Source organism: Myotis lucifugus, unplaced genomic scaffold (genome assembly GCF_000147115.1).
Source record: "Myotis lucifugus unplaced genomic scaffold, Myoluc2.0 scaffold_41, whole genome shotgun sequence".
NCBI lineage: Eukaryota > Metazoa > Chordata > Mammalia > Chiroptera > Vespertilionidae > Myotis > Myotis lucifugus.
The window spans coordinates 2,473,752-2,488,304 of record NW_005871089.1 but is presented as its reverse complement, the minus strand read 5'-3'; the positions used below and the strand labels follow the sequence as shown (position 1 = coordinate 2,488,304).

General features: G+C 38.9%; 1 protein-coding gene across 1 annotated transcript in view; it reads left to right on the top strand.

The window, feature by feature from the left end:
- Window positions 1-9,656, top strand: part of MYO9A (myosin IXA) — a 395,533-nt gene extending 385,877 nt beyond the window's left edge. Inside the window, exons 40-42 of the mRNA XM_023753167.1 lie at window positions 5,108-5,310; window positions 7,477-7,619; window positions 8,129-9,656. Of these exons, the coding sequence (XP_023608935.1) occupies window positions 5,108-5,310; window positions 7,477-7,619; window positions 8,129-8,565 (783 nt within the window). The 3' untranslated portion in view covers window positions 8,566-9,656. The remainder of the gene's footprint in view (window positions 1-5,107; window positions 5,311-7,476; window positions 7,620-8,128) is intronic.
- The last annotated feature ends 4,897 nt before the right edge of the window (window positions 9,657-14,553 follow it).

The following is a 14,553-nucleotide window of genomic DNA, read 5'->3' as shown; positions in this document are numbered from 1 at the left end:
CCCCAACTGCCCCCTCTGCCGGCTTGGTCTCCTTTCACAGCCTCCCCTGCCAACCTGGTCGCCCCCAGCTACCCCCCCTGCTAGCCTGGTCGCCCCTCACTGCCCTCCTCTGCTGGCCTGGTCACCCCTCACTGACCCCCCTGCTGGCCTGGTCGCCCCATGCAGCCTGGTACTCATTGTTTGGTTTCCCTCACTAACCCCCCTGCCGGCCTGGTCGCCCCATGCAGCCTGTTCGGTCCTCCATTTGGTTGTGATGGCCCCTGGGTCTTTATATATATAGATATGTCATATTATACCAAGTGTTTTTCTAATGTTAAACCATCATTGTACTGCTGCAATAAATCCAACTTAGTCATGAGGTGATATCCTTCTTACATATTGCTTGATTTAGTTTATAGTAAGTTGTTTAGAGTTTTTGTACCTGTGTTGATGAGTAAAATTGTCTTATAATAGTTCTTACTTTTCATATCCTTGCTATGTCTTTGATTTTTAATCGATTTTAGAGAGAGGGGAAAGGAGAGGGAAAGAGAGACAGAAACACTGATAAGAGAAACATTAATCAGCTGCTTCCTGCACACCCCCCTACTAGGGATCAAGTTGGCAATCCAGGCAGATGCCCTGCTCAAGAATTGAATTGGCAACCTCTTGGTGGGTGGGATGACACCCAACCGAGTCATACCAGCCAGGGCCATATTCTTGTTGTGTCTTGATATCAAGGTTATGCTGCCCTCTAAGAATGAGTTGGGGAATAGTCCTTTTTATAATTCTGTAAAGAATTTGTGTGATTTGTATGTTATTTCTTCTTTTTTGCTAATGAAATCATACAGGCCTAGAGTTTTCTATCTTGAAAGTATGAATTTATGGATTCAGTTGATAAGATTATTCACTTTTTTGTATTTCTTTATTGACAGTATTAATTACTTGGATTTTCTTAGAATTTCTCCACTTATATTTTTGTATAAAATTTCAGATTTATTGACAAAGTTGTTCATAGTAGCCTCTTATCCTTTTTATGCTATAAGTTTTGTATGATGTTCCTTTTTCATTGCTGCCTTTGGTTACTTGTGAATTCTCTCTATTTATCTTCATCTTGACAGGATTTTAACTTGTTTATTAGTCTTTTCAAAGAACTACATTTTGGATTTTGTCCTCTCTTTTCTAATGTTTATTTACTCTTCTCTTTATTTTTTTTCCTTTCCTTGGATTTATTTTGTTGTTCTTTATTTGGTTTGTTGTTCCTGGGGAAAAAATGCTTACTTTAAAATTTAACCTTTTCTATTTGTTGCTCATTAGAGAAAAATACATATATAAAACTATAATTTAAAGGTAGGCAGGGTTAAACTGTATCCGACAGACTTTGATATTGTTGATTAATTAAAAATATTTTCTAATTTCCATTGTGATTTCTTCTTTGACTCTGAGTGTGTTAGAGGTCTATTTCTTAATATATAGGTGTTTTTAGTTTTCCCCTTATAATTGTATTGTTAGTAAACTTATTTTAAATTACTTTAAAGGTCAGATAAATTATTTCAACCCTAAAAAATGCATTGTCTTTGCTGTATGTGCCTTGAAATAACGAGTGTTTTATAGTTGTTAGATACTGAATTCTGTATGTCTGTTATTATCACTTTATTTTAAGTTGTTCAGATCCATAGCTTACTGATTTGTTTGTACACAGTTGTTTTCTCTGTGACGATTATAGCTTTGTCAATTTCTTTGAGTATTTTTGTCAATATTTTACTTTAAATTTATTTTTTTAAGTTTATTCCTTAAGTTGAACAACCTTTACACACAAAATAGATGGTTTAAGATTTTTAAGTGGAGCCCTGACCGGTTTGGCTCAGTGGATAGAGCGTCGGCCTGCGGACCAAAGGGTCCCGGGTTCGATTCCGGTCAAGGGCATGTACCTTGGTTGCGCGCACATCCCCAGTAGGGGGTGTGCAGGAGGCAGCTGATCGATGTTTCTCGCTCATCGATGTTTCTAACTCTCTATCCCTCTCCCTTCCTCTCTGTAAAAAATCAATAAAATATATTTAAAAAAAAAGATTTTTAAGTGGAAAGAATTTTAGGACTTAAGAGGTTTTATGAGTCTGCTAATGTTTTAAGACCTGTGATGGCTGCGGCCAGATAGAAAAGTACTTTAAATTTCTGAAGCCATTTCTTCAGAAATGGATATTTGCAAATTTGGAAATAATGTTATATCTTCTTCATAATTTGAATTTTTGTCATTGTGAAATATCCCTCTTCATCACAGGTAACACTTCTTACCTTAAAGTTTACTTTGTCTAGAATTAAAATAGTGACACTAGTTTCCTTTTGATTAGACATGGTATGCCTTTTATTTCCATCCTTTTAGTCTCTGCCTTTCTGAATTCTTATGTTTTATATGTGTCCCTTGTAGACTTCATATAGTTTGATTTTTTTAAAAAATACAGTCTGATAATCATCAAATTTTTAATTAGAGCATTTAATCAATTTACATTTAATGTAATCACTGATGTATTTGGATTTAAATCTATTATTTTATGATGTGCTTTTACTTTACCTGACACATGTTCCTTTTCTTTCTTGCCTTTTTTGTTCCTTTTTGCCTTTTTCTTTTGACTATTTTTTATTATTCCACTTTTTTCTTTTGTTAGTTTAAAAGGTTTTACACTCTTTTACGCTTCTTTTAGTCGTTAAACTAAAGGTTACAATAAAAATCCATTACCTACCAAAGTCTATTCATTGGTACTTTTATCTTTTTCCAAGATAATGCAAGAACTTTAATATGCTTTAGTTATGATATAGTTGCTGTTTGTATTTTAAATTATCTGTATATTTTTAATCCAATGTATTATTCTTATGTTTTATGCAGTCACTTTTCATTTAGATTCACTCACATATTTACTATTTTCATTGTTCTTCATTCTCCCTCACTAACATTTCTTCTTGTGTCATTTTCTATCTCTTCTTTAGTGCGGGTCCGCTGGTGACAGATTCTCTTAGACTGACTAAAAATGTCTTCATTGCAATTGCATTCTTGAAAGTTGTTTTGCTATGTATAGAATTCTAGATTGGCAGTTACTTTTTTCTTTCATCACTTTGAAAATATCTATTTTCTGCTTCCATTGTTTCTATTGAAAAGTTGCTTCTTTATTGCAGCTACATTTTTTTTTTCTTACTGCTTTTAAGATTTTCTCTTGCCTTTGATTTTTAGCAATTGTGTCTGGGTATGGACTTTTTAAGTGTATCTTTCTTATAGGTTGAAGGCTTTCTTTAGTCAGTAGGTTGACATCTTTAATTGGTCTTGAAAATGCTCTGCCATTATCTCTTCAATATTTCTTCTACAGAATCGCTCTTCTCTCCTGATACACACACACACACACACACACACACAAACACACACACACACACATATAGTAGGTCTTTTTATTGTGTCCTGTTGTTTACCTTCTTTTCTGAATTTTTCCTGAAAGTTTTTTGTTTTGTTTTGTTTTTTTCTGCTTGATTCTTTATATTTTCTTCTGATCTAACTTCTGCTCCATTAATTCAACAATGTATTTCTATCTCCTTCAGCATGGTTATTTTAAGTTTGTCTTATAGTACAATGTCTGGAATCATTGAGGGTTTCTGTTTTCTGTTGTTTTTACTGGTTTCATTTACATTGTCTTGTTTCCTTTTGTTCTTGGTTACCTTTGATTGTGTGTCAGACACAGTATTTAAAAAATTATTTCTAAAAATATTTTGAGGCCTGAGATGATGTTTCTTTCCTCTAAATAGTATTTTTACTTTTTCTGCCAGGTGCTAGGGCACTGAAAATCTGGCTTACTTTAATTCAATTTCGGGATTACAATTTTCTGGACTATTCAACTGACTTGAAGATAGGCTGCAGTGTCTGCAAGGACTATTATAATTTCAGTTTACCCTGAGATCTAGGATATAAATCTTGGGGATCCCAGTGTCAGGCATGGAGCCCACACCCTTGTGTGGTTCTGGACTCCCACTTTTATTCTCTACCCCATGGGTTGGCAGACTCTTTCTGAAAAGGACAAGAGAGTAAATATTTTAGGCTTTGTAGACCTTACAGTTTTAGTTGCAACAATTAATGCTGCCATTGTTCTGCAGAAGAGCCATAGATAATGTGTGAATTAATGAGCATGAATGTATTCCAATAAAACTTTTTTTACAAAATCAGGCACAAGGCCAGATTTGACCACTGATATAGTCTGTCAGAAGCTCTGTTCAGACTCTCAGCCACCTTTTCTTAAATTTAGATTAGCCCGAAGTGCTGGGCTAGCCTTTCCTTGGCCTACCTTGTTAGCTCTCTGGTGCCTTTAAGAATATGTTGGGTTTTTTGTGTTTTTGGTCCAGTTGTTCTTGGCACTCCTGCTGAGATAATCTGAAATACCTAATCTGCCATTATCAGAAGCTAAAGTTATATATAAAGTAACCAATTTAAAAGTAATAAGAATTTTTTCCCCCTCTGATCTCAAGAAAGAAATTTCTTGAGTTGTTCTCAGAGAATCTCTCTCACCAGCACCCTGTGATATAGAAATGATTTTTTTTAAATGAAACTGAGTTTCGGGACATGTTTTTATAGTCTTCCTAGAGAGATTGTGCATTCCACAGTTAAAGGTGAAGAGCATTGTTATCCATCAGAACTTTATGTGATGATGGAAATGTTCTATATCTGCACTGTTCAATATGGTAGCTTCTAACCACCTGTGACTATTGAGAACTTGAAATGTCACTAGTGAAAATGCAGAACTAAATTTTTACTTATTTAATTTTAATTGATTTACATTTAAATAGCCATGTATGGATATTTAGTTTGGAGTGGATGCAGCCTATATTTACAAGAAGAATCACATCCCAGTACACAATGTGTCCTTATACTCCCACGTGCTGAAGTATTCATTTCCCAGTGCTCTTGAAAGAAATATTTAATCTAAATGTATTTGATGGATGGTATCTCACTAAGTATCTTGGCCTTACAGAATTTATTTCTAACATTTATTTCTAACATTCACCTGGTATGATGGAAGTACTCTTGTTATCCTAAATGGGTCACGTAAAACTGATGTAGGCACTCAATTTACTTTACAACATATATTTTTCTTTGTAGGGAAAGGGGTGTCTTCGTCGAGGAAACTATGCAAGTCCATCCTCTCCTGTTGTAGTTCGGTTGCCCTCTATGTCTGATGTCCCAGAAGAGACCTTGACTAGTGAGGCAGCCATGGAGATGGACATCACAGAACAGCAGCAAGCAGCTATGCAGCAGGAGGAGAGAGTGCTGACTGAACAGATTGAGAACCTACAGAAAGAGAAGTGAGTTTCCAGGAGGAAAGAGAATGACCAGTTTATTTGTTTTCATTTCCTTCCTTCTGTCCTTTATATTTCCTTATTTATTAAGTATCTCCTATGAGTCAAGCACTGTATCATCAGGTGATACAGAGGATGTGGAGATGACAAAGATACGTTGCCTGAAGGAAGCTCCGTGAGCATGGAGACTTGAAGCTGCTACAGTGATGATTCTAGACAGGCTGACTGGGACAGGGTATGTCAAGGAATCTTAGCCGAGATTCTAACAGGTCAGAGACCAGCTTCGGTGGACAGATTTATCTTGAAAAGGGGGAATAAAGATTCCCAGTCTAAGACAAAGTCCCTTCTCAGAATGGGCATTATTCAGAACTCCATGAAGGAAGGATATTGTCTAATGGTCAATATAGCCATGGGGCCAGCAACTAGATGGTCAGAGTAGGGCAGCAACACTAATGGGTGCTGGAATACTGGGTAGAAAAATTGGTTGTAATTTAGGGGAGGGACAAATAAGTAGCTTTGTAACCTTTGCTGTCACTGGAGCAAAAATGGTAACAATACATCTTGGGGATAATATGAACATCCCATGGTTCTCCCTGAAGGTACCATGTACTGATCTTGACTGATGATGTTGACTCTTAAGTTTTAAGGGGATTTTTGTTCCTGAATTCCAGAATCCCAGGTCTGAGAGCTTGATTCATGTGGGGATATGAGTCTGTTAAAGTACTTTTTGTTTGCCAGGCTTGAGTCTAGAATTTAGGCAAGCTAAAAAAGCAGCTGGAGCTCAGCTTGGCAGAACATGATAAAGCAAAAGTAAGGTACATTGTCTGGGCTGTTTGATACAAGAATGATCTAAAAAGAGGACCTAACTCAGCTCTGGTGAAAATGGTATTGGAGATATTGAAGGATGAATAGGAATTTGTAGGAAGGGGACAATCTTTCTAGAGAAGAAAAAGTATGAGCACTGTCTCAGAGGTGTGAATACACATGGCTTATGACTGGTAATTGCAGCAATGAAATTATCTTTGAAATGACTGTCTAAGCTAGGTAGTGGAAGTGAAGCTTAAAGGGCTTTGAAAGGGAGGAGATGAAAAAGGAAGTAAGAATTGGAATGACAAGGAGTTTGTGGGCAAGTAGAGTATGCGTTAGATTCAGAGCTGGTATAATTCCAGATCTTCCCATTGGAGAAAGTTGCCTATATAAAGTGGAGGGAAGGCTGTTAGAAGTTGCAGACATAAAGGAACTTTGGTGGTAGGGTATTAAAGTGAGCAGTTACAAAGATATTGATTGAAGTAGATTAGGGTGATATCAGGCAGTAGTTGGAAAAGCAAGACTAGGAGCCATGTACCAAAGACTTCAGGGACTGAGGGGGCATGACTGAGATAGGTAGGTGATTGATGAAGAGGAGAAGAAAATATGATAAGTGGAGATGGCTTAAGCTTCAAGGACAGAAAAGATCAAGTCAGTGTTTTACTTCATCCAGAGGTTTCTCTGTGGTCAAGGTAGAGAATATAGTAAAGTTTCATGGAAAATAGTTAAAGAGCTGGAAGGAATCTTAGAGATTATCTAGTTTAACCTCTTTGTTTTGTGGATGAGGAAACAGGACCAGAGAGAAGAAAGTTCTTTCCTTTGGCATTATAAACGAGTTTAGAGTGAATGTGGAAAAAAAATATATATATCAGAGAGGAAGGGAGAGGGAGAGAGAGATAGAAATATCAATGATGAGAGAGAATCATTGATTGGCTGCCTCCTGCACACCCCCAACTGGGGATCAAGCCCGCAACCCGGGTATGTGCCCTTGACCGGAATTGAACCTGGGACCCTTCAGTCCACAGCCCCATGCTCTATCCACTGAGCCAAACCAGGTAAGGGCTAGAGTAAATTTAGAACACTAATCTGATTATTAGATCTTACAGCTTCGGCATCTTTCCCTACCTCACCATTGGCCCTTTTATGGGTCCAGCCTTTGCTGCATTTTGTCTTTTAGTACATACAGTGTTAGCCTTCACCATTACTATGGCTTTCAAAGCCTTATCACCACCCTGATTGGGAACAGTAAGAAATGTAACTGGTTTTGCTACTTAAATTCCTGACTTTTATGGAAGGTCTTTTCTCCTGTTGACTTCCTTCCACTTCTTATCAAATACTAATGGATTTCTTGATTGTATCTTACAGGGAGGAGCTAACATTTGAGATGCTGATACTGGAACCCCGTGCCTCTGATGATGAAACCCTTGAGTCTGAGGCCTCCATTGGGACCGCCGATAGCTCAGAAAACTTAAATATTGAGTCTGAAGGTGCCATCTCTGAGAAATCAGGTAAATGAACACGTTAGTGCAAAGGAGGATTAAGGATTCCCAAGCTAAGACAGAGTCCTGAGGAGTTGGAAAATAATGATCTTTGTGAACCTTTTATATAAATTATTCATTAGATGAAGCCTTCAATGTAATGTAGCTTTTGGTAATTTAATGTTTTCTCTAGTATTTACTTTGCCAAAGAGAAAAGCCAATAATCACAACAATGTTGTCTTACTGACCCATGATCCATTTTCTAAGAGTGGGTAGTTTAAAATGACAGTGACAATTGTAGGCATCTCCTAATGGCACAGTCAAATCCCAGACTTCATTGGAGTTGATTCTGAAATGATGTGTGTAGAAATGGATGGTGAGCTCTTTTTGAGTTATGTGTGTGCACAAAGTAGTTTAGCCTGGACCCTCCAAATCTAGCCCACCTCATTTCACGTGTGAATAGTCATGCCTGTTCATTATATAATGATATGCTTTAGAGGGAACTGTCATTTACAGCTTTGGTCTCTTCTCTGGATTAGAGAGAAGCTTGGCTCTTAGCTCCCTGAGGGCAGCTGGCAAGTCTGCACCTTCTAGCAAGTTGAGAAAGCAGCTAAAAAAGCAGCACGACTCTTTGGATTCAGTGGACTCTTCAGTCTCTTCTCATGGGACCAGAAAACGATTTCAGATTTATTCCAAATCTCCATTCTACCGAGCTGGCTCAGCTGGTGAGGCCCTGGAAATGGAGGGACCATTGGGCCTGACCAAATCCCTAGAAGACAGACCTCAGTTCATCAGCAGAGGAACCTTCAACCCTGAAAAGGGCAAACAAAAATTAAAGAATGTGAAAAACTCACCTCAGAAAACCAAAGAGACCCCAGAGGGGACCGTGGGGTCTGGCCACAGGAAAACTGTGGACCCAGACTGCAGCTCTACCCAACAGCCAGCTCTCTTTGGAAATAATGAGTTTATGGTCTGAACTAGCAGATGTATATTCCTTCATAGCTGCAGAGTAGTAAACACATCTCATTTTTAGGCCTCTTCTCATTGCCTCGTCCACAATAGTCCATTCTAAGTGAGGTCCAGCCTCTTGTCCAAGCATACAACCAAGACCTGGTGTGCTAATTTCCTGGGCCTCCTATGGAAGTGGAAAGGCCTCTTTGAAGCCTGCCGGGATGGTGCCAGCTGTGCCTTGGCTGCAGTATTTGACCAGAGATTTCACTAACAAAGCCACCTAGCTAGGACTTGGGGATTTGGGTCAGTCGTGGAGGTCTTGTAGTTGCCTCTCTTCCATCCTCTTTTCCCTTTCCAGAGGTGGGTGTGGAACTGGTGAGCACATTGTGGGCCTGAGGGGCGCATTGATTTCTGGCCTTGGAAGAAAACATGTAAATCTTTCTTAACCTGTAAGCAAAAGCCTTTCAGTTTATTTTGGGATAGTTAGGAGCTGGGGTAGGATATACTTTTTCCCCCCAAGGATTTATAAAAAAAGGCTAAGCCCTCTATTTTAAGATTTTTTTGAAAAACACTTCATGTTATATTCTGGGGAAAGTAAAAAGGCAATTGTTTCCATTAAGCCATCAGAGCATGTCTCAGACCTCTGGTTACACAATGAAGAAGAGAGTAGAAGTTTTGTTTTTTGATGATGTTTGATGTAATAATAATCAATGCTGGTTTAACTTCTAGTTAGTTCCTGCCAAATATATTGCATGGGCTGAAGTTTCAGTAGCCATACTGTTCTCATATTCTCTGGTCCTAGAATCAGTTTCCTCTAATTTTCTTAAATGACCCAGAGATATGAACACTAAACATGAGGGTTTCACCCTAATCCATCCACGCTTTTCTCTTTGTGTAGATTGAACTGAAGATCACATATTCATCTGCTGGTAGATTTCAACCTAGAACTCAAAAACAAATGACCAATTAATCAATTCTCTCAAAACATTCACAACACAATACTACATGAATAAGTGTTACAGAAAGCTGCCAAAAAATAAGAGAGAACTTTTTCAGATGACCCATCTAACTTATTTTTTCCTCAGACCATCAGTATTAAATAGACTTTTTTAAAAATCAAGGACTACTTGAAGCTACTTTTGTTAATATTCTGGTTACTGAAGTTTACTGTAAATATAAATGTATAGTATGCATATTTCTTTTTCACCTTATGCTTCCCTCCTCCCATGGAATTTCTTCCTAAGATTAGGGATCATTGGACAGGGAGGTGAGAGCCACACATCCCTGGGTTGAGGGACAAGTCATAAGTCAAACCATCTTCACCACTAGGTGTCTCCGTACACATGAGTTATAATAGCATTTTAAGCTTCTTAGCATCAGTAGGATTCGAAATCTATTTCTGCTATTTATATATAATATATGAGAAATGAAACATGCTCCTCTTTCTTGAGATAAATATGTGAAAATGTTTATTTTTAAAGTTACTAAATGGATCTTGTCTAACTACCACATGCACTGTTACCTGAATTTTGGTTATTCTTCCTTTTAATGCTTTTTGAATTTGAAGTTACAGAACTATTAAGACATGTTAAGGCAGAGTCTCTCCTGTTACATGACACTGAACCTCATGCCACTGCCAAAGTGGTGGTTGTCGAACTCCAGAGATGAGACTTGGAACATCATTCTGAGTGGCAGCTAAAGGCAGCAGGAGTCTTCTCTGTCCCTGGTTTGGGTTCCAAAATGAGCTAGGAAAAGGGATCTTGATGATGGTTAGTGAATAGATGTTCCCTTTTATATACCCCGCAAACATCTGCCCCGCAAACATCTGCCACCTTGTCCAGGCTGTCCTGAGGAGTCATAAATGTAAAGCCTTTAAAAATCTGAATTTCGGAAAGTTTCCCAGAGGAAAACCTAATTCATCCCCAGCATGGCTGTGTGAAAGTGGGATTGCTGCTGCCTTGGCGCCGCTGCCAGACTGCAGGTCTGTGTCAGTGTTCTTGGGAGAGTAGCATTCTGCTGGGCACGACTGCTGCTCTTCACTTGCCAGGCATTGGTCAATACCATACAAAAGGAGAGAGTACCCTTATTGCACAGTTTCCTTTGGCCCAGAGGAATGGCCTGCAGAACACATCTTGGCATGTTCTTCTAAATTTTTGTGGATTTTTATTGTTTTTGCAAAATAAGTTTTGGCAATTAAAAAACAACTCATATAGGACGTTTTATAGGAACTTGACAATGGATGTTAAGAGACTTTATAATTTTTCTCAGGGACTTGAAACCTGAATTTGGATAAAGTTAAATAAAAAATATTGCTTTTCAGTTGCTAGATTTGTGGATTTCTAGTCATTTAACAAGCTGCCAGAATGGAGGGTGGTAGGGAGGAGAGAGCCACACAATTGCAAAAATGCAGAGCAAGTGTGCGACCCTCCCTTTGAAGGAAGGAAAGCTGCTATTCTCATGGGATAATAGGTGTTGTGGGCCTGATACAGAGATGATGCCATAACTCTCAAAAACTGTCAGAACCAAGTGTTCTGTCTCCCTCCATTTGATCTTAACTGGTTCTCTCCCTGGTTATGTCACCACAAAGTGATGCTGTATTCATTGCAACCACTTATGTTTAAGATATTTAACCTTAACATGTGTCACATCTGTATTTTCTATTGCTTTGCATGTTTACTTTGATCTCAAATGCCTCAAAGAAAATGCCTGCATGGCAGCAGCAGGATGGCCCCATACTTGGAGCCCATACTCCAAATTGAAGAGCATTCTGTTCTATCACACATTCCTGGCCCCAAACAAAGCCTGGATTTCAATTTTCCCCAGTGAAACCAACACATCCCTTATCATGAAAAATGTGATAGCATCAGAAAAGTCTAATTTGGATCACATTGGGTGCCACAAAGTGAAGCAAATGATTATAACAGCAAAACAGGAAAGGTTCAGGGAGGTGGTATGCTTAGTTTGTAATGCACTTTGTACTTCCTGCCATTTTAATTATTTTCCCACTCTGGGCTTCTGAAAACACTAGGGGAGGTACGCCTTCCCTGTAGGAGCCTTGCAGAGGCAAGGGACCCAGGTCAGGGAAGGGGATACCAGAGCCCTGCCTTCTCATTCCTTAGAAACCAGCTGCAGCTCTCCACTCACCTCTGCTGGGAGGTTAGAAGAGACTTCCCTGTTCTATCATGAGAGGGTTTTTTCACTGTCAGAGACAAAGGATCCCAGAAACCTGCTGAAAAGAGGAAGTCCAGCGAAGTGCTGCAGGCCCCCTTCAGTGCCTGTGGGCCTTGATGTTTTTAAAATTATAACTAATGACTGTGTACATTTCACAAGCACTTTGGTAAACCAGAGAGAAGAAAGTGTTCTCAGGATGTGTTCAAAGCTAAGAGTTTTAATTTTAAAGAGAAACACAGTCCAAACAGCTTTCCTCATCCTCCTCTCCTTTTTTTTTTTCCCTTAATGGGGAGCTGGATATGGGACATGCATCATTCTGTGTTGAAAAATGCATCTGTCACCCATAATTTTGTGATAACTTCTCAGCCCTGTTCCCCAACACCATGCTAGCCTTGGTTGTAAAATTCCTCGGTATTTGTGGGAGTCCTTTGTCTTTTCTAAGCCCCTAAAATACTTTTAACCACTTTTTTTCTGGAACCATTCCCACATTTGATTTGGTGTTCAACAGTAACAGCAAAATGATGAGTGTGGACATGGATCTATTAGGTTTTGTTGGTCTCTTGGTTGAAACTTAAAAAAAAAAAAAAAAAGCCCCACCAAGGGGCCTATCACCTTGCTATCCATCCATACTTAATACCTATTTATCAGTCTTCTTAGGTCATATAAAAGTTGCACCTTTTGAACCATTGTATTTAACTAGGGGAAAGGTGTATACTACAGATTAGTATTATATTATTTTAATGGGTTTAAATAATTTATAAGTATGCTGAGTGTAAATTTTTAAAAGACTATGTATTGTAAAAGGACATATCCTGTGAAATATATTTTACTGTTAAACAGAATAATTCTATAAGAAGAATGATTTATCTCACCCATGGAATTGATTACATTCCTAATACCATCACCAGGCGCTTTGTAATTTCCCTTTGCTTTTGGGGAGTGTGGGGGAGCAAGATATCATCTGTATAGAGTCCAGTTTGTGTCACTCAAGATATGCGCTGTATGGCTACACAAAAGCAGCTTGATGAACAAATCACTCCAATGGCTCATTAAAGAACAAAAGCTTCCAGAAGCAGCAATATGTGTGGTTTGTTTTCTGACCATCCTGGCTCCCACCCCAACTCGCTCCATCTTGATCCCAGGGAACAACAATGATTTTTGTTAAAGTGATGTTTCTCGTTTTCAAGGAAAGGACTGAGCCCACTACTGACAAAGTGCTGAAGTAGTAGTTATTGGAACTCAACTGAATTCAAGTAAAGGTGAGGTGCAAGCTGTTAGTTTTTGTAATAGGTGCTAGCTGCTAGCTGTCAAGACCTCATTGACTCAGGTTAGGGCTAGCTGGGTAGAGCAGGTAGTGAGTCTACATTTAGGATCCTCACCAAAAAGGCCATGAAGAAGTAGCAATATCTGCTAATAGAGGGCCCAATTCTAGTTTGTCATGTTTGTTCTACCACTATATTGCATGACTGGGAAAGTCATTTGTCCTTTCTGGACATTAGTTTTCCTATCTTGCCCAGGTTTCATTCTCTGGATAACTCCTCAGGTCTCAGTGTAAAGCACAACTCTACCAGGAAATTTCTTCTTCCCCCTTAAACTAGGTTAGATGTCTTGTGTTCTCAACAGCTCCCAGTATTCGTAGCATCAAAAACTTAAGAGGTAAGCTTCTCAAGGCAGAAGCATGACTGTCTTGTTGACTCAGATTCCCAGCACCTAACAAAAGGTAACCAGCCCTTGTGTGAGATCAGAGTTTCCCAATACCAAACTAAGTGTCAGGTGAAATGGAAAAAAAAATGTTAATTTTCCCCTAACACTATATTTATTCAGTTTTTAAACTCTTAAGGTTATCCTTCCCATTCCTTTTAAAGTTTTTATTTACATTTTTGCATTAAATTACATAGAAATGATAATGATACAGTGAATTGTTTCTAAATTTCTTCAGTTGGCCACATAAGACCTAGAAGTGCCATTTTTAAAACTTGTCCCTGTGATTACTGAATTTACAACAAATCTTTCCGATTATGAAGATGACAGCATGAAGGTGCAGGGAGATACAAGTTATAAAGAGAGCAGCACTCTGACTTTTTAAAAAATTGTTCCTTCTATAGTGGGGAGCAGTACAGTGTCATAGAGCCAGTGACATACCATGAAAGGAGATAAGACACATGTGATATTTAATCTTTAGGCATCTCGGACGGCTAGTGTTGCCATTTGTCCATTTTTTCAACAAATATCGAGCACCCATGGGTCCTGCTTGGGCTACATTGGTGAACAAAACAAAACTCCCTGCGCCTGTGGAGCTTGCATTCTAGTGGGAAAGCCAGTGACACCCACCAGATGGAGACTAGTCGTCCATAACATCCAGGTCCCACTACTAGGCTACATTTATTAATTTGAAGGGTGCTTCTGGCATCTTTGAGTCTTTCTCTGCCCTTTCTACCTTTAAATACTACCTTAAGGGTGGAGAAGTGCCTCACGAATCTGAAAACTGCAGCTGAAATGAAAGGCTCAGAGAGGCCACAGGGACTACCTCTGTGTACTTCATAACCAAAGACATTTCTGGCATTGAGGGCACAAAAGCTTTCATAGTATCCTCTCTTCTAGCAAGGGCCCTGGATGCAATGAAAGAAGTATTTGTTACCCATTCGAATTCCAGTGGGGCCAATTTAGAGCAAAAGGTTGAATAGATGCTGGGATCGACTGAGAGCTGCATTGTTAGGGAAACAGAAGCCGTCCATACATTCCAGGTGAAAAGGACTTGATACAGTAATTAGGGGCTTAAGATCCACATTGGAAGATCTACAGAGTCAAAGGTCAGAGAAGCTCCCCCCCCCCCCCCCCCCCC